We start from the raw sequence: 24,698 nt of genomic DNA, 5'->3' as shown, positions 1-24,698 counted from the left end.
TCTTGTTCTCTTCCTTGATTTCTTCGCTCTGATCTAATCCAATCTCTGAAACATACTAGAACATTCATTGCGTTGCTGCCCAATGAGTGTCAGTTATCTCCGAGCTGCTGCCTTCCTTGGCTAAATGCACTTTCTGATGCAACAGTTGACATTGGAACATTTAGCACATCTCTAGCCATTGTTGAAAGAACGGGAAATTGTCTTCTGTTGTTCCTCCACCAATCCAGTGCATTAACTCCATCTTCGAAAGGCTCCAATGGCTGTCTCAAAAAAAATTGAAGCTCATCAGAGTTTGTATGACCTTGTTGAGGTGCTATTTGAGACCAAATAGATAATCTAGGAACACCCATGATAGGCACACTTTGTGCCTGTCTTTTAGAAGATGAAGTTTCGTTAGAAAGACCGCTTGGGATAGAAGTCGGTGTAGCATTATCAAGTAATGTAGAATAATGGTTATATAATTGTTGTGCGTAATCATTTGCATCACACATAGCCTTAAGAAGGGATGGTTCCTCAGTAGTTTTAATATCTAAAGAAGTATATATGATACGGGTCAATTCTAACATATTAATATATTTAATACACGGATTTAATATAGCACCAACTAAGTAAATAAGAGGAATAGGAAAAAAATACTTTTTGAATTTAATTATCATTGCAGTAACAGCCTCTATGTAACCTTCTTTAAACTTATATTCTTTAAGCAAATAAGAGATATCAGCTAAATAAGCTAAAATGTTACAAACAGTAGGATAATAAGCACCCGAAAATTCCAGAATAGCAAAATAATTTTTTTCTAAAAAATCTACAACATGCTTAATTTTGATCCAATCAAAATCACTTAACATTAACTCGGGATATCCGGTAGCAAATTGGTTAAAAGTTGCAGTTATAGGAACTTTATATTCAACACAAGTTTTTAAGAAATCATAAGTAGAATTCCACCTAGTGTCTATTTCTTCAGGCATAAATCTTGGTCTAAGATTATTTTGCCTGCATTTATTTTTAAATTCAGCAAGTCGCTTCCTATTATTATTTCCTTGAATAAAACCAACTGCGTGTCTAATTAGGCTCAAAGAAAGAAAGACCATCTTGAACAATTAAATTGTAAATATGACAAGCACACCGGACATGAAATATTTCAGGTAAAGGTGGAGACAACTCAGATTTTAAACTGTCGATAGCAGATGTGTTGTTAGAAGCATTATCAAAGGCCATACATAAAACTTTGCTTGTAAGACCATAATATTTTGCAATGACAGTGACAGTATCAGATATGAATTGTGCAGTATGTCTACGGTCTTCGTCATATTGAAAAGCTAAAATACGTTTTTGCATATTAAAATTATCGTCTATCCAATGACAAGTAACTGTTAAATAATCATTTCTATTAACAGCACGACCAAGATCCGAGGTGAGAGAAACTCTACAAGGGAGATATGTTAATAAATAACGTAGATAAAACAAATATTGTCCATGAAGTCTAAAAATATTAGATCTACAAGTAGTTCTAGGAATACCTCTAAACATAGGATTATAAATTTTTTGTATATAATGAATAAAAGCATTAGAAGAAGCAAAGGTGAAAGGCAAACAACCCACAGCTATCATTTTCGCTAATTCTTCACGGTCCTTCATTTTATTATATGATCCACTTAATTTACCGGTCTTTAGGTTCAGTCTTGTTTGGGTTAATCCCCCGGTGGCACCCTGAGCTTCTGCTATCTCTTCTTTCCAATTTGGGTGATTGTTATCCAAATGTTTAGTCAATTGACCCGTCCCCCCTTTACTACCCCCGGTGCTATGCTTATAAGGTGTCTCACAAATTTTACATGCAACATAACCCAGATTATTTTCTAATTGGGCAAAATAATTCCACACTAAGCTAGTTTTTTTCCGGGCGCTAGTTTTTTTTGGGGCTCCTTCAGGCAGTGGAGGACGACCCTGAGCATGAGTTCGAGATTGAGCAATATCATTAGCAGTACTAGTGGGTGTATTATTGTCATTATCATCATCGTCTACTTGTATCTCAACTTCATTCTCATCTTCTATACTGTACGTTTCTTGTAATTCTATATAATTCATATCATGTGCACCCACACCTATGTCGCCTATTTCACTAGGTGGTGCTTGCGGAACACGAATATAATTTCTAGCGCTAGTACTACCCCTACCACTACCACTACCGGATTTTTTCTTACCGCTACTACTACCACCGGGACATAAAGCTTTACCGAGACTTTTTAGTTGATCCATTATGCAAATTAAAATAACGAAAATTAAAATTAAAATGCAAGAATTAAAGTACTAAATAAAAGTAAGAGATGGAAAGAAGGTACCAAATTCTCGGAGATAACGAAATAACAACGTGATCGTAAATTGATAAATTGAATACTTGAAGTCTTCCGCTTGATCTTGTAAATTGCAAGTTTGCAAAAACAATTAAAATAGAATACTAAAATTATAGAAATTGCTGAAAATTAAGAGGGAAAGTGAGATAAAATGAGAGGATTGTAGTAAAAAATGATGAAATGTATAAGGTATTTATAGGTGAAAAATGGGTTAAACTGTAATTTTTTAAACTTAAAGGTGAGGGGCCTTTTTTGGGCCAACGGCTAAATTGCCGAAAATAACCGTTGGCAACGGTTACTACTTACTAGTGCCCACTTTATATCTTTATTAATTTTATGGGGCCCACCTGCCTATTAATTATAAAAAAAAAAAGGAAGAGCTAACTATTGTTGACTTTTCAACCGTTGGAAAAGGACAAAAGGTCCCTGCCCAGTGCCCACTTTAATTCTTTGGGGCTCTGATCATTAATTTTTTTTATTTTTTATTTTTTGAAAAGAGCTAATTAGTTTTCATTTAGTAGCAATTAAATATTAACGAATCCGATTCCTCTTCATTTTTATTGTCTCCATTTTTCTCAAGTTCTTACTTGAATAAGAGACACATTACATGAGTTAAAATTAATGGTTAAGTTTTAATTAACTAAAGTAAGATTCTAACTATGGTTTGAATAATTAATAAATATTTCATATATTTGCTTCCAAAATTTTAAGAATCCCACAATTATAGCTACAACTATTTTATTGGGATATAATGTTTTTAAAATACTTATTATTAGTAATAAATGTAATACTTATCTTTTTTTTTTTTAATTTGAAGTGGGCAGGGCTGGTGCCCCGGTGGGCCATCACCCGGGCTGATGGTGGGCCGGGCTGGTGGGCTGTCCACCTTGTCCGGCCCAGCCCCCTAATAAAACCCACCTAGCCCAGCCCCTTACACATATTAGCGGGCTTGGGCCGGGTCGGTGGTGGGCCGGGTTCGGGCTGGCCCGACCCATTTGACACCCTTAGTTTAAATTTGGGGTTATTAAAAAAAAAGGGTACATTGGAGTTGCCATATCAGCAACAACACAACCCTTCACGCGCCCATTTTGCGTGCAGCACACACGAGCTGCCATGTAGGTAAAATGTGCTTATGTGGTATAAATTCAGGATAGTTTAGTTAGTCAATAGGTACAACTCCCGGTTTAGGTAGCCATGAGGAAAATGTGATAAAGTTTAGGGGGCTATCTATGATTTTTGCTAAAAAATAATAGAACTGCTTGGTGCCCAAACAAACTTGGTGGCCAAATTTACTTGGTGGACATCCAATTTATAACACTTATATATATTTTTTGTTATTGAATTCTCACATCAATGGGTAAGGGTAATTTTATCTCCTTATATAATTTTTGAACAATCTCATCTCGTAAGCTACTTTTTAAAATTGAATTAAGTTCAAACGCTATTTTATATCATGGTATCAGAGCTGATATTATTCACCAATAATTTTATCCTAACATTTGTTATTTTTTTTCAACCATAATTTAATTCATTAATTAAAGTCCACGCATCCGTCAAAATCAGCCAGTGGACTTTTTCATTGGACCCACAACATGATTACAAGATTGACTAATTTCCCCAGCTAAAACAATATAATTAATCTATAATTAGAAGATTACATTACAATTAAAAAAAAAAAAAACAATTACTCGTATTAGTTGGTCAATTTCACACGGCGAGTAGTGATACAAAATGGGGGACAGTGACAAGGAATTTTGGAACTAATTTTGGCCGTTGTTTTTTTTTCTAAAGATTCGGCTTAAAAAAACTAATTCTAATTCTAATTATATTCAATTTCATCATCATAAAAGTTATCAATCTCTCTATATAATATAATCCTTCCATCTGTAGAAAACAAGAATATTTTTAGTGTGTGTATCCATAAGTATTTTCAAGAACGAAACAGAGTCTGCAGTTTTCTGCATTCTCTGATTTGCCTCTGTGAAATTTTTTCTAGGTGATTTATTGAGGTTTCCCAGTATTTGAAGCTATAAACTATAGTGGGTAATTGCTAAAATATGGTGAATGTGAAGGGAATTTGGACTAAACATACATTGATTAATCTTTTGTTGGGACAATTTCTTTCTCTTTTGATCACTGCCACTGGTTTTTTATCGTCCGAACTCGCTAGAAAAGGTAAAATTGTCTGTTTTTACCTTTATGTTTAATGGTTTTTTGTGTTTCTGTATTATTTTGATCTTAAAATACGATTATGATCATAGATGAAGCTCGAGTGATTTGGCGCTTTCTTTTAATGTGTAATACAAGCTTTTAGTTTTTGCTCTGTATACAGTTCTATGTATTAAATTTATCATTGTCCTCAATTAAGAGTAGTGTCTTGCTACTAAATTGTTTACTATTTTTAGAGCCGAATCCACGATTTGAGCTCTATGGGTTCATACTTTAAGGTTCTTTAGCATTAAACTCATTTTATATAGGTTCATATACACTATTTGTTGCAATTTCAATGAAACTTTACATATAAATGCTTTGCATTGAAACTATTTTGGGTTTTGATGAACGCGGTACCACAAGTTTACATCCGCCTTTGATCATTCTTGCTTAGGTAAAAATATGATTCCATTGTTCTTGTTTAACGACGAGCATGTAGGCGCTACTGTTAACGTTTCCTTGATTATTTTTATTCTTTCTCCTCGTTAAGAAAGGTAAAGTAGTGAAAAGACATGCCAGCATAGTCTTTTACTTGGTTTAAGTAGGCGTTTGGACGTGAATTCAGTGATGTTTGGAAAAAAAGTAGTATTTGAAGTTGAAGTTGAAAATGATATTTGGTAGTTGAAGTTGTGTTTGGACATGCATTTCACCTGAAGAAAAAGTTGAAGTTTTGTGAGTAGAAAAAAGATTTCGCTTGAAAAATGGGTCAAAACCTGTTTTTCAAATTTGAAAAACTTGTCTTCAAAAACTAACCAGAAAGCCATTATAATGTGTAACCAAACATTGTTTTGAAAATAGTTTTTGTGAAAAAGGAAAAAAAAATATGTCCAAACGGGCTTAATACTTCTCACTGTTCTTCTGAATGTGCAGGTTTGACATGACACAATTTATATGTGCTGTGTAAATTTTGGAGAAACATGAAGGTTCTGCTAACTAAATGAATAGAAGAAAGTAATTTGTGGTGTTCCATAGGGAGAACCATATGACATGTAAAGGAAATTCTAATTATTGAATATCTCTGGAGATGATAAAATATGTAATGTAATTTTTACTTTTTGGAAAATGGACCTAGTTTGAACTGATAAAAAGGGTAAGATTGACATATCATTGAAGATGGCGTATGTAGTAAAATATTGATTTTGGGCTTATACATGAAAATTGGACACTCAATTTGGGATGTAGAAAGTTGGAAAACATACTTCCCTTTATAGTTTTGTTATCCAGAGTCCAGATTATCTTTTTTCACCGAATTTTGCTTTGTATCTAGTCTACGGTCTAAGTACATCATCCCCATGGAGTGGAGCCAGTACTAGCTATCAAATTGAGTTTTTGAGATGGCTAACTTACTCTCTGAATATAGTTATCTCTTTTAGTTAGTATTAATGGATGGTAAAATGTAAGGGGAGGGCAGCAAGGATACTTCCTGGAGCTAAGTACTGTTATTTTTAGTTCTTGTCTAAAGACTGAGTTTCAGAAAAGTTCATATAAAGATAGCAATAGTTTGGGGGTGATATAGAAGATACTGCCACCCAATATTCCATCCTTGGCCTCCCCGATCTCTCCTCCAAAGGACAAAATGTAATTTAATTTAGTGTCCTTTATGCTTGTCTCTTTTTCTTGCTAAGTATATTTTTTCCTTGTTATAGGAATCAATGCACCGACGTCGCAGTCTTTTCTAAATTACGTGCTCTTGGCATTATTTTATGGAGTCTTTATGATTTGCAGGCAAGAGGGGATCAAGGTTTGCTTCTGGAAGTTTGATTTTTCATCATGTTCGCCATATGATTGTGCTTGCTGCAATTTAATTAGTTATTGGTGTTTTTGAGGCATGTTAAATATCCTAGGCTCAGGACAAAATATAGTATATCAAAATATGTCCAATCTCTAACCAATTCCTGCAAGAGTTATTAGGCCTAATTTGATTCTTCTCCATACGACATTTTTTTTATATTGGCCCTGCATATTCTCCCACTTAGTATAATTACTACTTTCACTTCTCACATAAGTAGTTATAAAAATTGTGTTTAGGACATATAGATTAAAAGCTTCTGGCTGTAAGTTTAAGAGCTTTGATACGATGGATAGAGTAGCCCAAGAAGTGTAAAAGCTCCTTTTAATGCCCTTGTCCGATATTGGACACTTACAGGCTATAGCTCAAAAGATCTCCTAATAATTGTGTTCTTTTTCTTCGTTTAAATGAATTTTTTGTTGATGCCTTTTTAATTAAGCATGCTGTTGCATTTAAGCTTGAATGCTTTGTTTACCTTCTTTTTCTGTTTTCTGTTGACCAGGCAAAATGGTATTATTACATCCTCCTTGGAATAGTTGATGTGGAGGCCAATTTTCTTGGTAATTGCCTCATTGACCTTCTCTCGTGGATCGAAGCCAACTAAACTGTTTGCGCTCATCTTTTTCCCTCCCTTTCACCTACCCCATCTTGTATCTTCGAGAAATGAATATGTTCTAGTTGATGTTCTTACGATCCCTTCTCAATATGCACTGATCAAACCTTGATGACTTGCTTTTTGCTAAACAATATACATACAATGTTAATTCTATTTGGAAAGTCTATTTCGTGCATGTTAGCTGCACTATGTGATTATTATGCATTAGAGGAAGATCAAATGCGTTGTTTCCTCTGTACTTCTGCAGACTATAATCTCCTCTTCTGGATAGAGACTCCGAGGATTGGCAATCCATGTTTACATAAATGGGAACTTCACATTTTGTTATTAAGCAAACTCTCAGTTAATTTTCTGTTACCTTTGCTTTGCAGTTGTGAAGGCTTATCAGTACACATCCCTAACAAGCGTGATGTTGCTGGATTGCTGGGCAATCCCCTGTGTTCTGCTTTTCACGTGGTTTTTCTTGAAGACAAAGTACAGACCCAGAAAATTAGTTGGTGTTGCCATCTGTATTGCTGGTATTGTCCTGGTGATCTTTTCAGATGTACATGCCGCAGATCGATCAAGTAATAGTCTTCACTGCATGCTCTTTCCCATTGCTTTAGTTGCTTTCTATGTATGATCGTATATCATCCGCTACTTTTCAGAAAGGGGTTAAACATATGATTCTTTGTGAATCTAATCCAGCTGCTTCTCATTTTAGTGATTTTGCGCCTTTAGTCATTTGTCGGTTCTATCTAACTTAAATTCAGCGTGTCTATTATCTGAAGAATAATACTTTGAATTTCTCATCGCGCTAGGTGGTAGCAATCCTCTCAAAGGGGATATAATTGTAATTGCTGGAGCCACGCTGTATGCCGTGAGTAATGTCAGTGAGGTAAGCAATTGATAGCAGTGAATATTCACTAGCTTTTTGAACCAAAAATGATATCAATGTATAGTTAGAAAAGTTCTTTCTTCAAGGTTGTTCCAGTTGAAACAGTATTTTCTTGTGTTCCCTTTGGCCGATCCCTAAAATTTTTGTAAGTAGCGGTGATTCTCATGTTAGTTTCCCAATCAGCACTGTGCAAGAGACTACTTTTATAGTTTTTGACCTGAAGTATGCAACCATCAAGTTAATTGCCCCTTTTCCCTCTTTATATGACATCTGTCCATACATGTTTCGTTTCTCAAGTTTGTAGTGCCATTAGACTTTTCATCTGAGGATATTGGGTTGTTTCTTCTTTAAGTACATTAATATGGTTCTGCAAACTACCTCAAGTAACAATTTGCTGTTATATACTTGTTAAGAAAAGATTCATTGTTTAATATTTGCTCAGTAAACAAATTTGATTAGATCTGCAACCTATACAGTATACACTATATTGAACATTTCTTATGCAATTGACCTTATGGTAAAGGATAAAAGTTCCATGAATTGTGATGGCAAGAATAGACTGGGAGTTTTGTTCCCATATATTTTATTTCTCTCAGGTAGTGTTGATTCCTTGTACAGTACAGTGCCCTTTTTACTATGAACTGTTTCTTTCTTGGTCTTATTTCTCAAGCTGGCTGTCCTGTTTCACATTGTTAATGCTTTAATTTCATGTTCTATGCAGGAGTTTTTTGTCAAAAGTGCTGATATGGTTGAACTCATGGCATTTCTGGGCCTTTTTGGTGCGATTGTTAGTGCTTGCCAAATGTATCCTAATTTGCTTGAGGACACTTCTCTTTAATGTTCAACTCATAATTCACGCATTTGGATGCTATTTTGTTCAAAGAGCTTACAGGGGTTAACCTTCTTTCTTGATAAATAAATGCATATTCTTTAACTGCTGATGATGTTCTGTGATGTACGCAACTTCTTTAACCATGCTACAGAAGCATACTTGAGCGCAATGAGTTGAAGTCTATTCACTGGTCAGCTGGAGCTGTAAGTCTCTTATGCCTTGATCTATTTCCTCGCAAATGAACACGGATATTGAAAATGGAGATAGAAATTAATGCTGCCTTTGGAAGAGCAAACAATTAATGCTGCCTTTGGAAGAGCAAACTTGTGTAGCATTATTATCTTTAATTTCTGAGCAAGGTCACAGATGCTGGATATATGACCCATTTTGAACACTTCTTTTTCCCACAAGTATCAATGGAACCAAACATCAAGCCGTAATTATAAAAGGTGAAATTAACAATACACGGCCTGCGTATTTCTAAGAAGAATGAGGTCCACATTTTCCTGATGTCTTATACAGTCCCCTGCCCTCCCGATAATGAAAAGGAAAACAAGCTGAAAAAGGATCGAAATCTGATGTGATTGAGAAAGCAACTTTATACACACCATCCAGCTTTTAGATTCCCTCCCTCTGCTTTCGAAAACATTGTAACTCCTCTTTTATGTTCAACCATTTACTTTTCCTTGCAAATTGTACATGCTTACAAAAAGCTCAGTTTTCCCATCTTAATTCAAATTCTACAACTGGAAAGGACGAAAAAGTGGGTTGTTATTTTGGGGAAGTGGGATAAAGGTGGTGGGCTATGGTGCGAGGGGTCAAGTTATGGACACTGGGCTAAGTCACTGGATTCTGTTAACTGAAACAATATAGAAATATGAGATATCTCAGATTCTTTTATCTCAAGGAGCCTAACTTTCCTTTCAAAATAATGTGAGTCTCGTGAGATTCTTTAAGAGGGTAACTGGCTCGCCATTCCTTTCTCATTTCTTGTGTTTATACACTTTGTTTCATTGTCCTTTTGCTGGTAATCTTTTTCTTTATTCTCACATCAAGTTGTTTAAACATTTATTTCCATGGGGAATTTCAGGCACTTCCCTTCATTGGATTTGCATTGGCGATGTTTCTATTCTACTCATTTGTTCCCATTTTGCTGAAGGTATTGCCCCTCTCAATCTCTCCATCTTTCTATTTGTTCATACACACACATTATATGTACAAAAAGATAAATCAAGTGATCAGTCAATTTTCAATCTAAAGCTAGCTGTGGTGCAATCCACACTATGTTGACCTTGTCAATTTTCAAGAAAATATTCTTGAAAATTATTTTCTGCTGCGGCTCTTCAGGTTTGGGGTTAGTTTTTTTTCTTCTTTCATTCTAAAATGCCACCTTTTGGATGCAGAGGAGTGGTGCCACAATGCTAAACTTAGCGTTGCTTACCTCCGATATGTGGGCTGTTTTAATTCGTATCTTTGTATATCATCAGAAGGTTTGCAGAACTATCAGCTTCTTTACATTTTGAGGATTAAAATCGATTTAACGTGGAGCTACTACTTTTTCTGTGATTCACTGGTGCTATCCTGAAATTAGTATGATTTTTTACAGGTTGACTGGATATATTTTGTAGCTTTTGCTGCTGTTGCTGTGGGACTTCTTGTTTACTCTGGGTAAGTAACAGTTTGTTCCTGAATGGGTTTTATCTATCTCTTGTATATTAGCGCTTAGATTTAATTTTTGTCCATGTTTTCATAGAACTAAGAGGACAATCTAAGTGCTGTTCTATTGCTTTGCTAATTATTATGATTGTTGGTCAATCTCGATAATTAAACGCTCATTTGGAAAGATTAGCCAAATGCTTTTATAGATCTGGCAGAACAAATTTACATATTTGACTCCATTTCAGGCGTGATAAGGTGGATCAGAACACAGCGGATGTTGCTGATGAAGGCACTGTAAGAAGCAAGCGATTTGACGAGGAAACTGGCCTAGATAATCCTGCACTAAAAATTGCCATTGAGAGCTCAAAAACTGAAGATTATAGGCAAAATGTGGCCTCTAGTAGCAATACGGAGGCTAGTTTCACTCAAACAATGCCCAGAAAAGAAACAGAAGCGAACAAAACTTTATTATAGTTTCAAGACTTCTTTTTTAATATTATTCCTCCCTCAATCCCCGGTAGGAAAATCCTATTCTATTTTAGCTAGAGTTAATTCTCAGGCCAGTGAACTTGCATTGATGTGATGTAGCTGCCAATCAGTTTTACATTTTTCTTGATGAAAATTCTCATTCTTCATTTTCCCTTTCCTTTTAATGCAGCTTGTGTGTATCTGGCAATAAAGAAGAAATTTGCAAATGGAATTTGTTCAACTAGAAAAGCAAACTTGCAAATCTGTAAAGTTGAGTTCGTATGCTTGTAATTGGGGACAGAAAAATCAATTGATTATGTCCATACAGTAATTGGGTAAATCCTAATTCAAGATATATTTGTCAAATCAAAGTACAAAAAAAATTTAGTTGTATTGTTTAAGTTTGAATACATGGATTATAGTAATAGTCCGGTTCAATTGGGTTGGGCAATCTAGTCTTGCTTTTCAGACGTAGGTGTCCATTTATCAATTCTCTCCTAATTCAGACCATCCAACTAGATTGAATGGAAGTATTACTGATAAGCCTAGATGGATAACGAGTTCGCCCCTAATCTTCCCCATTTAATAACAAACTTTTTATCTATGATAGGATTTAAACCTGTAACATATACCTACCACACACAATCACTCGTTGCGCTTTTACCGCTAGACGAAGTCCGGGGGATAATAAGCTCAAACATTAATAACTCCGCCGAAGAGTTATCTATCACAACAACACTCTTACGAATCTAGTTTATATTTTTTCAACAATGTTTCTTTGGGGCATCAAAAGTTTCCACTAAGAAGGTGCTCTTTACCATTTTTGCCAAATGATGGGGAAATTTTTTGAGTTCTACAGAGGAAACTGTCCCTTCCCTCAAAACTTAATTCCCCACATGCAAGAATCATATTTTGTTATTCACCTTCCTTTTTATCTTTTATATCTTATCCAAGGGAGCTGATCATTAGAATTTAAATCCACCACCTACCCATTAACAGAAAAACTTTACAGAAATCAAAACTGGATTAGTTAGAACCAACTGCTCATACATTTATTTAGTGACATCTAGATAATACGTTTATTCATAAGATCTGCTCCTAAACAGTAAGATTAAACTTAAAGTGAGTCCAAATCTCCAGCTCTCTCAGGAGTCCTAAACTTTTTGCGGCGGGACCTGGGAAACAGAAGCTGCCGGATCTGTTTCTCAGCAGCAACCTCTGATGTTGCCTGCATATACAGTACCATCAAAAGCCATAGTAAAAATCAAAATCATGTTTTTGTGATATCCGAAGTCATTGTCATTGAGCAATCCATAGTAGTTTTAAGCTCATGAGAATAGTAGAGACACCATCTTTTTGCTCTCTCCCACCCGATTAATCAGTAAGGAGGTTTACTACAACAATTGTCCCACAGCCAAATTGGATGGTAGTAGGTTAGTTTTAAGCTTTGCATAAACTTTGCTTATAATAGAAAGATTGATATAACAGAAAAATAATATTTAGGTAGACGTTAGCCTTGTCAAGTTAGCCAACACCATGACCCGGATTATTAGCCTGTTTGGCCAAGCTTTAGGGAAGCAAAAGGTGCTTTTTTTTCTTTTTCTAAAAATGTTATTTTAGAAAGTTGATGAGTTTGGCCAAACTTTTAAGAAAAATATAAGTGCTTTTGGGTAGTAGCAGAAAATAAAAATATAGCTTTTCCCCGGAAGCACTTATGGAACGTTAGCCAAGCACAATTAATACTCTAATATTGACAGAAGTACTTCTCAAAGTGATTAGTCAAACACGAATTTCTACTCTCCAAAAGTACTTTTTCGAGAAGCACTTATGATAAGAAAACACTTTACAAATTCAGCAGATTTCGGAAACAGTCTTTCTATCCCACAAAGGTAGGGGTAAGATGTCCGTACATCCTACTTTCCCCAGACCCCACGTGTGGGATTACACTGGGTATGTTGTTGCCCGAACACGCTATATGTCTAGAAAAAGTGCTCTATCATGTGTCATGGGCCGTGCATTCCAAGTAACACACTTCACATTAGCATTTTCTATTGCTTACCCTAACTTTGAAGGGGAATCGATGAGTCCATACTTCCGTTCCCGAGAGAACTCTGACATCCATGCCAAGACTGTCAACTCCAATCAAATTTGCTCTCTGCAAAAAGGTGGATTCATATTAGATCTTAGCAAAGCTTGATACGTAAAATATGAAAAGTTCCAAAATGGCCTATTACGTGAGCAAAATGTTGTATTTAGCTATGGTTCTCACTTTTTAATTGAATTTTTCTAAACATGATCAATCAAAATTTATTAAAATGAAAAAGTTAAAGAAGCTCGAAAAAAGGACATGGAGATAACTGCCAACGTTTACATCAGAAATACTAGCAGATTTCAACTTCTAAAGAGAATAACCATATTTTACTCCACATCTGTTTTGCGGATAAAGAAAATTTGATTGTCCAAACTAGCATTACAAAAGAACCATTCAGAACAACAGAAAGAGCAATAGATCAACCTAATTCTTTGGAAATTTTATGCATCTCAAAGTTAAGCATCAGCATCAATTGACCCGTAGTACCTCAACATGGAGTCCTTTCTTTCTGCATAGAGCTTTAAGTGCATATTTGCACCTCGTTCCTTGCTCCCTAAACCACTCTACAATTGTTGGAGCTGAATGTACAAGACTGTCGGGTTCAGCATCCTGGAAGTCATGCAAACTTACTGCTAACTGAAACAAAAAAGAAGAATGAACATTGAGCATGACATTATCGCCTATCGCAGTCCAGAATACTTCAAAGAACACCCCACGAGGGGACGATTGCCCCCCACCCCCCACACCCATAGAAATGGACATCTCAAGCACGGACAATATAAGACGGAGGACCCAACATTGATAAACAACGAATTGGGATGGGCCTGGCTCTGATACCATGTTAAAAATGGATCTTGGGTTGAACTCAACCCCAAGAGTTGCTCATGAGGAGAGGATAGTCCAAAACCATATAAAGAGTCCATCTGCACCTTATCCCACCGATGTGGGCTCCAACACTATTCATTTCTCTGCTGATCGTATGATTCTAACATATTTCAGTTCTTTCAGATAGCAAATCCTAAAACTCGATAACCTATACATGCTCTACTCTATAAGCAAGATTCAGTTGTGAGCTATGACAAAAGAGAAAGGCTTAATACATACTTTACTCCCTCACTTGTCAGAATTCCCCCTTACACCCCTAAACTACATGGGTGACTTATTGCACACTTCATCTCTCCCAAAAACGAGCCTAATACCCTTCTTCAGTGTATGACTACTTTAAAATGGATTGTGTTTAACGCACACCAACCACATGTCATAATCTTAAATCAACAAACTCCACCCTCCGCACCCCCCCGCCCCGACTGTCTGATGTTCGTTGGCCGATTAAAAGTATACATACCTGAGAACCATAAACAGAAAATAGATCGATTCTGATGATTTCCAATCTGTAAATAGTCGACAAATTGCAGCTCTTGTCATAGCTAGAACTAAAGCTCAAAGTTTCTCCGCCTGTAAAAATAAATGATTGAATCAATAGATAGATAATCAAATAATACAATAAAACCTTCAACTCGACAAGGGACAAGATTCTTTGTGGCAAGAGCTCTTTCACTGTCATACAATGATCTGAGATCTAGAGTAAGAGATCATTCTAAACTATGCTCAACAACCATACAGCTAACAGCACAGACCGATACAGTTTTTAGCAGGCAAAATGAACAAGGAAAGTGAAAGCACCATGCAGTTGCAGTTATTACAGACTATAATTGAAAAACCACTCCAACTTCCTCGGCAGGAAAGGATGTATTGCTAGACCAAAGAAAAAAACCAAAATAAAACAAAATGTAACAGAAGAATGACCTCCCCATATCTGAACGTCCTAAAAGACACTTTATATTACTAGAAAAGACCACTCGGTATAGCCAAACAGAAGAAGAAAGAAGGCCCAAAGAGTGTAACAGAATCTGGTTCACATCTTCAACCCATCACTTTCATGTTTTATGTCAAAAATGAAACATCTTTAGCCAAAAACTTCACTTTAAGGTTATCGCCATTCGCCGGTAAGTACAGCATCTCAGGCTGCATGGTTGAATGGAAACAAAGTAGGAGAAAGCAAACATTCTTATATGGACCTTATTTGACCACATTGTGTGCGACGACATCCGTCACAACTTTGAGAAATATTAAATGGGACAAACTGACTGACTGAAAACTAATGCAGTTATGACTATATCCACTGACTTTCTCCATTGTTACAGCAGTATCTTGGTTACTTTCATTAGTTTCTTTTGCAGGCTCTCTATATACTAGGGCCTTTTAATGTGGTGGTAGTAGTACTACTTAACCAATCTCTCATAAGCTAGAAGTCTATCACAAAAAGCTTGAATGACAAGGTTCAGCACCAGAAACTTAAAACTTGTGACATAAGCATTGACTATAAGCTGAGAAGATGTCGAAAACTGTATGAGAAAGTAGATGCGAAGGTTTGGATCGAAGTTCCAACCTCAGCACACCATAGTATGTAGGGGATAAGGGGGACATACTGAACATAACCACTCTTGATTTGGGGCAGTAACTCGCCAGTTTTTCAATGTTCTGATTCACAGGTCTTATTTAATATCGCCGTTGGAATAATTTTAAAATGACTTAGTCAGGGCAATTCATAATTTCTTTGCTAAAGGTGCCGTTAAGCCTAATATGAATTCAAATTTAATTGCCCTTTCTTCAAAAGTCAAAGGTCTTTCAAATTTTGACCAACTTCCACATGCCTTTATTTATGGGATATGTAAAGGAGAGCTTTCTAACTTTTTCTATAAAGTTCGCTCTAACTTGAAGGATTAGTATTAGTTTCAAAAAAAGCAAAAAACTTGAAGGATTTCATGTCATAAAAAAACTTGAAGGATTAGTATTATTCTCCTTAAGGAATAGTTAAAAGGGAAAATACACCTTTTTGTAATAAATGTTGTAGAGAAAATCTCCCAATGTGAGTTTAAGTGAAGGGGAATTTTAACTTAAAAGACTTAATCGGAGGGAGGGGGTCAAAGAAAGTCAAGATACGATGCTTCAAGTTCATGTCTTTGCTTGATCTCAAGGTCAAGACTCACGTGTAGCTTTGTTTTTTTCCACCAATATCTCCTAAAGAGTCACATTGCATACTTCTGGTTCCAAGTTTCAGGAGCCAGGACAGTTTGCACAAAGAAATATTTGAGAAATATCCTCCGATCCTTCCTCCTCTATCTCGACTCCTTTCCTTCAGATCATTCCTGTTCTTTTTCTACTCAGATCCCTTTTTGTTATGCTCTCCAAAAACCTGAAACTAAACCTGGAAAGAATAGCAAACTCCGTAGTCTAAACAGCACTCAAGAAGTTTCTAAATTTCATCATTTGTTACCAGAACATCCCCTTTCAGCTTCATCTTAGTTAGCCTATTCTATAAGTTCATTTAAGTGACTCCAATATTAGCATCCTTACCTTAATCCCTACTGTAAAATCACCAGTTTTATATTGCAATTAAAAGTTCCTGCATCTTAAGGTCATCTATCAACCTAAAGGTATAGACATACATAATGCTTACAAGCAACCATCCCTAAGATGAAGCTATCAACCGAAGAAACTCTTTCTACTTATCAAGACAACAATTTCTTTTTATAAATGAGAAATCCCCGTGCGCAATTCCGGTTTGAAGCTCAGTGGATAATGGGCCCGCCTCTACCCTTTCTCCACTTAAATACTCGAGACAACAAACTATGATACCAAAACAGCTTAGATTTTGAAAATTCCCTGCATTCCTCTTGGTGTGAGACGAATATATTGTTTAACTTTACCTTTCCAATCCGAGGTGTAGCCATCACTAACTTCATCATCACTGAAGAGCCTTCGCACGTAATATTCTTCTTCCAGAAAGGCAGGCTTGAGGCGTCCCCAAATTGAAATGCCATTTGATGGATGATCCATCATCTTAGCATGCTTCATGTGAACAGCCTAAGAAATACACAAAATAGTTTGTGGTTTGAGCTAAACCAAATCGGACAGTGTCTATGCGGAAAAAATCAATTTTAGCAACGGAATACGATGAAAATGTAGCATATCATTTGAGCATATTCCATATTAAACCTGATAATGCACAACTCGCTAAAGAAGCTTAAATTTAATGTACCAATGTATGATCCAAAAGTTGGGAAAGGTCATTTCTGAAAAGCCCCCATACTTTGCACGGCATCTCATGAATTGAAGGATAATAAGAAATGGACCTGATGCCTAACTCAACTTCAAAAGCTACATGAGCATTACCCAATACCAGGAGACTAAATCCCCATCCAACAACCAATGTGGGATGTGATTTGGATGCTCATAGGAAAAGCTCCTCTGGTTTTATGCATGTATGTTTTCTTATAATACTTTAGAAGCAGCTACTGACTCCTGTTTTAAAATTTGAATTTATTTCTTCAATAATTTTCCCAAAAAAATACATGTAACCCACACTTATCAATACAGAAAAGGTTGGGGATCAAAAGTCGAAACTTTACGTATTCTGCTTTAGAGCAAAAAGATTGTGTTATTATACTTGGATCAGTAAATGAAATAAGATGTTATAGTGATGTCATCTGCATTTTTCTTATGTATATTCTCCTTTGATTATTTTCTTCATTGTGCAAAGAACAAGATTTGGGAATGAAAACATATGCATACAAGTGACATTTACAGAATAAAGATTTAACAAATTTTGGAACGAGCAATAGTTCGTTAACACAAAATAGCAAGGAGCAGAGTTGCTAAAAGAATTGAAAACCACCTTAGTCAAGCACTTTGCAAAATAAACTGGGTGCAACGTGCTAGAAATATCAGGCATTCCCCAATCAACCTGATAGTCGGACATCTCAGAATCTTCAAACTGGCCAAAGAAAACATAGCCACGTGTAAGGATAGGAAGAAGCGAAGCCTAATCAGCCGACTTATATAGTGAAATTGCAGTGGTTGTTTACTCACCTCTAAGTAATTGTCGAAGAAATAAGTATCATCCATAGAATCACCTACTAAGTTGATGCCGTCAGGTGATTCTGTACTCCTCTTCTCGTATTGGGAGAAATCCATTCCAATCAATGCATTCTGCAGTAATCCAGTAAAATAGGGATAATTTCAGCACAGACCTACAGGCTTATATTTCACAACTGATCTACACTCTGACGACTCAAATTCCACATGACTACATTCTTAAACAGCTGTTTATTAACCTCAGACAAGTAGTTCAACAATGCAATGTCAAAAACGAGAGACTAGCCAGCTTATATAAAGCTCAAGGAAGAACTTCCATTAATATATTGATAGGAGGAAATATAATTTGAAGGGAAGAAAACATATTGAACCCATTAAGTCCGACTGTGTGAGCTTTGCATTCTTATGTCGATACCTATGTGTGTTTCCAAGCAGTAAGAATGAAGAGAATTTAAGAATAGTGTGATAAAATAGAGGGGTTCTAGGACTAGCTCCACACCAAAATCACATAGGAACTCAATTATTGGTTCTGAGGAAGTGAGATTTGAGAATTTGGAAGAGAATGCCACCATTGGAATCCCTAATTTCTCCATTCTCATCACTCTAGAAGGTGACCCAAAGGGATATCTGAGGCTTTTGAGTTTGGACTACTTCAGAGGTAAACTTCAACCTCAAAACTTATGAGTTTGAGTTTTTTTTTTTTTTTTTTTTTATGAGTTTGAGTTCTTTACGCCATGGAATAACAAGACTATGGATTAGAATCAAGAATTTAGCTTAGCATTCATGGATTGGACAATTTAGGTGATGGAAATCTACAGTTAACTGAGAATTTTCCAGAAAGAATTGATCACTAATTGTTATGAGTAACCTTAGAAATGATGAATTGATGATTAATTTAAACAACCCAAGGTGTAGGTGTTGATTGTTAGCGATCTCATTAGTTCATTTATGATCCTTAAGACAATAACTAATAGAGATACGACACACAGCCAAATACACCAAATGACTATAACTGCATTGTGCAAAAGAGCAGAACTAAGAACTAGGTGAATTCAGAGGACATGCTTATGAAGATACTAATCATAATATTTTTTCACAGGTATATGAAGTTTACTAAGCACAATGTCTAACGAGAACACAGAAAGCTCAACCATGATCTTGATATTAACCACGAAAGACAAAATATCCAACTATGTAGAAATCTGTACCACGGGATTACTTGCATCACGATCTCGCAAGATATTCTTGTCATCATGAATTTCAAAAAATATGTCTGAACACATGAAGGCAAACCATCAACTATGAAAAAATAATAAGGGAAAGGATCAGATTACAACATTGTGAGGGACACTACTAGATAAACAGCCAAACCTCCAAATTCATCAATCACGTACTGAAATTCTGCCCATGACACTTGTTCGTGAGGTTCACAATGAACCATGCCAGGGAATATCAACAAAGCATTGCTATTAGCCTGCCATTAGTAACAAAAGACAACCCATCTGAACCATCCAAAAGATACATACTAGCACTTCTACCATGCAAACTTTCTCTGCTTGCATATAGAATGAATATAAGATCTAATTTATATAGCATATATTAAAGGACACCTCAACAGTTGTCCTTGCTGTTTCAGCAGCTGTGAGTTCAGTATCACGAACTCTTCTATGGTCCCGTATTCCTTCAAGAGGGTGATAGCCACTATTGCCAATATAGTTAGAGGAATCAGGAACAGAATCTGGATAATCTGCTGCAACTGAAAGTCTTGAAAGGCTAATCTCATGTCCTACAGGCAGCCAATGCAATTGTGCAGCTCCGAAGAAAGGATTTTCAGTCCTAAAACTATATAGGAGGATCACATATATAAGGACACATAATTTAATCTGAAAAAAGTCAAACTATGGTAGAACCAGAATTGCAAAAGTAAAATAATCACATGAGAAGTCCAATGAGGCCCTCAAAAACAACTTCTGCAAGAGCAGTGTCATTTTCGTTCCAACAAGCTGGCTTGGAAGTTCCGAAAAAATAGATTTTAACAATTAACACGACAAACACCAACAACTAAATATGAAAGGGAAGTAGATCATAAACAGCAGAAACCTAGAGGATCAGAAATATTAGTCAAGACAAGCACCCTTTTTCTTCATGGGAAATAGATTCTCAAGTTATATACCTTATACCTGAATGATGAGAGAATCTCTGAACCTCATGTGATGGTTTGATCCAACTGCTTGTAGCTCCAAATGATGCTGAGCAACCAACTCCATCAGCATGACATGTGAAACAATGCGAAGGACCTGGAAACAGTAACCAATATCTTTAGAGAAAAAGTCAAACTAACAACAGAAGAACAACACACCCAGTATGGTCCCACAAGTGATGTCTGGGGAGGGTGAGGCGTACAGAGACCCCTACCCTTGTAGGGTAGGCAGGTTGTTTACGGTAGACCCTCGGCTCGAGAAAATCGGTTTTTAGATAGGTTTGAAAGAAGTGCAAGAGTAAAAAGCTATGATGAAAATATTGAAGAAATACAAGTACTGACAGTAAAAAGTAAAAATAGCCAAAGTAAAAGAAACAACAATAGTAATAAAACCGAAGAATGAGATAGCATAATGAGCCAAACTAAGTACCAAATAAAACCCAAAAAGTAAAAGAAATGATAACACCTAATGAAGACAAATCTCCTCCTTAAGATCATGTGAACAAGTAAGCTTGCTTTCATCTAAATTTTATTTTGGTCATCAGATCACAATTTAATCAAATATGTCTAAAAGCCAAATCAGGAACAGAGTGTTAACTTAGGCTGAATGTCTCCAAACAATTTGAATAGAGCACCCATCATGTGAACCTAATTCCACATCTCAATAAATGTTTTTTCTTTAAGCTCTTTGCCTTTTTTCTTTCAAAAGGTCCAGAAGAGACACAACGGTACTACCTCCCAAACCTTTTGTCTCCCTGCCAACCAAGAATGTTAAAACTCTCTGTACACATCATTAAACACCAAATAAAGAGATTGAAAATATGGTAAATAGTAGCTACATTATGCAGTAGTGGGCTTACGAGGTATTTGGTTTCAGTTGCCCGTGACACTTTAAACAACTACTAACAAGGAGTGCTCTTCAACTGGGTTTCAAGCAATACAAAACAACAAATGATATAAACAATTATTCATTTGTAGATAAATGTAGAAGAAACGCGAGTTTTTTGTTCTCACGAATTCGTCTAAGCCCTCTCGATTTAGTAAGAAAAAGTGAGATCATAACGACTCAAACTCTATGAACAGAGGTATAACCAGAAAACAAACTCAAGGAAAACAAAAATACTCATTGAACAGCTAATCAGTAGGTTGTCCCCACACTGACTAATGTGAATTTCCCTGAAGTTAATGATGAATGACCATAGGAAAATATAAGTAAAAACCACATTTTGATACCTACCATAATAAATGGCACTAACCCAATAAAGTTAAGACAAACAACCACCAATACCATAGAAATTAATGTCTAACATCCCCCCTTTCCACATACATCTAACAAATAATACCTCCATGACAATCCAAGAAACTGCTGAAATATACCAGAGAGAAAATAAACCAAAAAAAAAAAACAGATTATCAAAAACTCAAGAAATAAATAAAAAAAGTCAACCCAACAGAAAAATTTAAGTGAAGAAACAGAAGTAAAATTTACAACCCTTTTAAAGGCACAATAGTATGGTTCTTGAAAGAAAAAAAAAAAGGACTTTGTGGATCCTCTCTGTTTTGGATGAAAAGATGGTGAAACGGTAGGAGTATTAAGAAAAACAAAAATGATTTTAAATGGAATTACCGATGGAGATTGATGATGAAGGTGCTGAGATGAACATCAAGAAACAGTAAACCAGTCCAAGAAGAAGAAGAGTAAAGTATAATGAAACGAAACTGGCTTGAGAAGCAAACCGTTAATTGTTTTTGTGGCTGTTGCCCCACAGAACTCACTGAAAGTTTGATGGGTCAGGGGGTTTAGACACAGGTGTCGTTTTCCATAGGTTGATTTCGAGGCACGTGACTTGCGTGTGAGTGTGGCTGTTGGCGGCTCTCACTTGTTTCCTCGTAACTTGATAGAATACATCATTTAATTCGTAAAGAGTTAGGTTTTAGCTTTTGTGAACCAAATTTGGATCGAGTTATTGACCCATGTCATTAACTCGTTCATATTCCTTATCATAATCATAATCATATGGCTCGGCTTTCACTTTTTATTTTATGGTTATTTATGGGATTGACGAAGCTTTCAGACCATCATTTCAAATAAAAATGTGAGCGGTGATAAATATAACTGAAAATTGCTGGGGATGAATATCTCTTGTGGAAATTGAACTTGCATATTCGCATGATAAAATGATGTCCGATGATTCACTGGTCTATTTCCATAGCATCAAAAATGTATTAAGAGTTCAAGTGATTCATCAAAATAATGAGATCTGAAAGATATTTTCAAGTATCAATAACGGGACATTATTTTGATGTTTATGAGTAAATACTTTGAAATTAAAAATTAGCCACAATTACCGTTTGCTCGATATAACGAGTTTAATAGTAGATTTTATGTCATTACTCGACCTTTACAACTTGTAGAATTTAAGGTGTTTCGAGAAATAACCAAAGCACGCCATATGTGTTTTTATTTTGATAATGTTTTAAAGGACGAATTGGTTCATTTGGTTGTTCATGGATGAGGTCACACCTATAGGCTGCAAGGCACTTTATTTTTATTGGTATCTTCAACCCTTCGACATTAATGATCAAAGGTCAAAGTACAAAAAGAATTGTCAAGAGCTTCAACGATGGAATTTGTTTGGAAAAGTCTAAATCTTGTTGATTAAGGTGTTTTTTTTTTGGGGGGAAGATCAACGGAACTTTTATTATTTATAAACAACTATACTTAACACCGCACAGCATTACAACCCAGATTGACATGCAAAAGTCATTACGATTACCTAGACTAGCAAGGAGATCAACAGTAGACTCCTTGATAGATTTCATAAAAAAGATTGTACTAGATTTATCTAGCCCTAAGGGTTCTAGTAGAGACATATAAGGCCTAGCTATTACATAGAGTTTAGTAGTACTAGACTTCTTCCGAGCTTCCTTCGCCATGAGATGCGCGACTTGGTTTCCTTCACAAAAGTTATGCCGGAGTGACACTTGCTCCCCCTGCCTTAGCAACCCTATGCATGTAGAAATAAGGTTAGAATAGTTTTCATGTCCATTATAAATAGCCAATATCGTGTCTGTACTATCAATCTCGATCTCCAAGGGATATAGGCAGCGGTCGTGTGCAAGCTGCCTGAAGTGGAGAGAGAGCCAAACATTTTGATGAATACCTAAAATCCAACCTCCATGATGATCAAGGAAGACACCTGCAATGACACCATTAGCAAATGAAGTACTATATGAGCCGTCGGTGTTCAGTTTGAATCATGATTGGGGTGGACTGGTCCAAGTGATAGAGATAGATCTGGTGTTATTATAAATAGGTTCCTTAGTCGTAAGATGAACGAATTATAAAGCTTGTTGGAAAAGTAACTTAGGGATAGGAGGGTTAGAGGTATTGTTATGGTTGTTTCTATTACGATTAGTCCAGATACCCCGGATTAGGAAGGAAAATAAGCAATGCCAACTAATGGGTAAGTTATGAGGATGGAGGGTTCCATTTTTGATGGTATCAGTCCAATGATCAGCCGGATGTTTATCAAAGAAAAAATTAAAACTTATCCCATAAACTCTTATTTGGTGGGCAAAAGAGAAAGATGTGTTCAACGGTTTCTTTTGTAGACCTGCATACTGGACTTCTTGATTAAGTTCACTTGTTATTAAAATATATATCTTTGATGCACTAAAATTTGAATAGTGAAAACAATCATTAGTTTCTTGCGAGATTATAAAAGTATAATAAGAAATATATATGTAGCATATTGTTTGGATAAGTTTATCGTTTTGAATATCTATTGCAATAGCTTTCAATTTATCGCATATTACTGTTAAATTTGAAGCAAAATAATTTGTTTTGTACATTTGTGTCGAGCGTTTCGCAGCAAGATGCCATAGTTGTTTGGAAGAAGATTAAAAGTCTTTAAAGTCCAGAGTAAATAAATCAGAGACTAAATTTGTTTTTATGTTTGTAGCGTTGAGACTTTTCTCTTTATTGAACTTGCCATAGTGATACTTCACAACTTAAAACAATTTATTTTGGAGAGTGCGATCTTATATTGTTCTAAGCTATAGTTAGATAGATTATTCAAATTCAAAAGATAGCTCAAAAATCGCTCTTAAAAAATATCAAAATACTAGAGTAAAGATTTAGGAAGAATGAAAGAATTGGCAAGCAAATATTTATCTTGAAACATAATGAAATTACAGTATTATTTTTACTATTATCCTCTTAAAGAAAGCATGTCTTTTTTCTCTAGTATTTAAAATAAAAAATAATGAATTCAAAAAAATAAATTATTGACCATGACTTTTTTTTTTCATACATGAAATATAAGTCGAGAACAAAGTTATCCATGAGAGATTGAAACTCTAAGATATCTCGAAGTAATCTTACTCATTTTTATCTTATGTTTAGTTCATAGGATAAGGATTTTAAAAATTACAGTATAATAATTGTCAATGTTTAATTTATATTTATTTAACCAAGATTTTTTTTTCTATATCACAAGGCATATTAACAACTTCCGCCTATTTTCCTAGTCGCAATTAATGAATATTCTAAATTACAACCTAAAAAGTAGTAACAACAATCTATGACTCTAAGGATGATCGACATTTCTTTTTTGTTTAGTTTAAGTATGCAAATATAAAGATTATTTTATACTATTAAGT

General features: G+C 35.5%; 2 protein-coding genes across 3 annotated transcripts; one reads left to right on the top strand and one right to left on the bottom strand.

Annotated features, from left to right (window-relative positions):
• The first annotated feature begins 4,122 nt into the window (after positions 1-4,122).
• On the top strand, positions 4,123-10,970 carry LOC132603401 (uncharacterized). The gene is made up of 11 exons (XM_060316439.1): positions 4,123-4,526; positions 6,209-6,303; positions 6,854-6,911; positions 7,339-7,533; positions 7,768-7,844; positions 8,566-8,648; positions 8,828-8,879; positions 9,767-9,835; positions 10,080-10,166; positions 10,283-10,344; positions 10,581-10,970. Exons 1-11 carry the CDS (start codon positions 4,409-4,411, stop codon positions 10,807-10,809), a joined length of 1,125 nt encoding a protein of 374 aa, XP_060172422.1. The 5' UTR covers positions 4,123-4,408; the 3' UTR covers positions 10,810-10,970.
• An 838-nt stretch (positions 10,971-11,808) lies between these two features.
• On the bottom strand, positions 11,809-21,881 carry LOC132603393 (uncharacterized protein At3g49140). Of its 2 annotated transcripts, none has more exons than XM_060316425.1 (12): positions 21,661-21,859; positions 20,007-20,130; positions 19,444-19,675; positions 19,205-19,307; positions 19,042-19,106; positions 17,828-17,947; positions 17,634-17,732; positions 16,666-16,822; positions 14,241-14,350; positions 13,382-13,531; positions 12,863-12,958; positions 11,809-12,031 (listed from the first exon to the last, which is right to left on the bottom strand). In XM_060316425.1, exons 1-12 carry the CDS (start codon positions 21,695-21,697, stop codon positions 11,921-11,923), a joined length of 1,404 nt encoding a protein of 467 aa, XP_060172408.1. In that variant the 5' UTR covers positions 21,698-21,859; the 3' UTR covers positions 11,809-11,920. The 2 variants fall into 2 exon arrangements, 1 of the variants encoding a protein (XP_060172408.1); XR_009568218.1 differs by having other exon boundaries at positions 11,977-12,031; positions 13,319-13,531; positions 21,661-21,881.
• Between the last annotated feature and the right edge of the window lie 2,817 nt (positions 21,882-24,698).

Source organism: Lycium barbarum, chromosome 1, assembly GCF_019175385.1.
Source record: "Lycium barbarum isolate Lr01 chromosome 1, ASM1917538v2, whole genome shotgun sequence".
NCBI lineage: Eukaryota > Viridiplantae > Streptophyta > Magnoliopsida > Solanales > Solanaceae > Lycium > Lycium barbarum.
The sequence above is the reverse complement of the archived record's forward strand: the minus strand, read 5'-3'. Positions and strand labels throughout refer to the sequence as shown.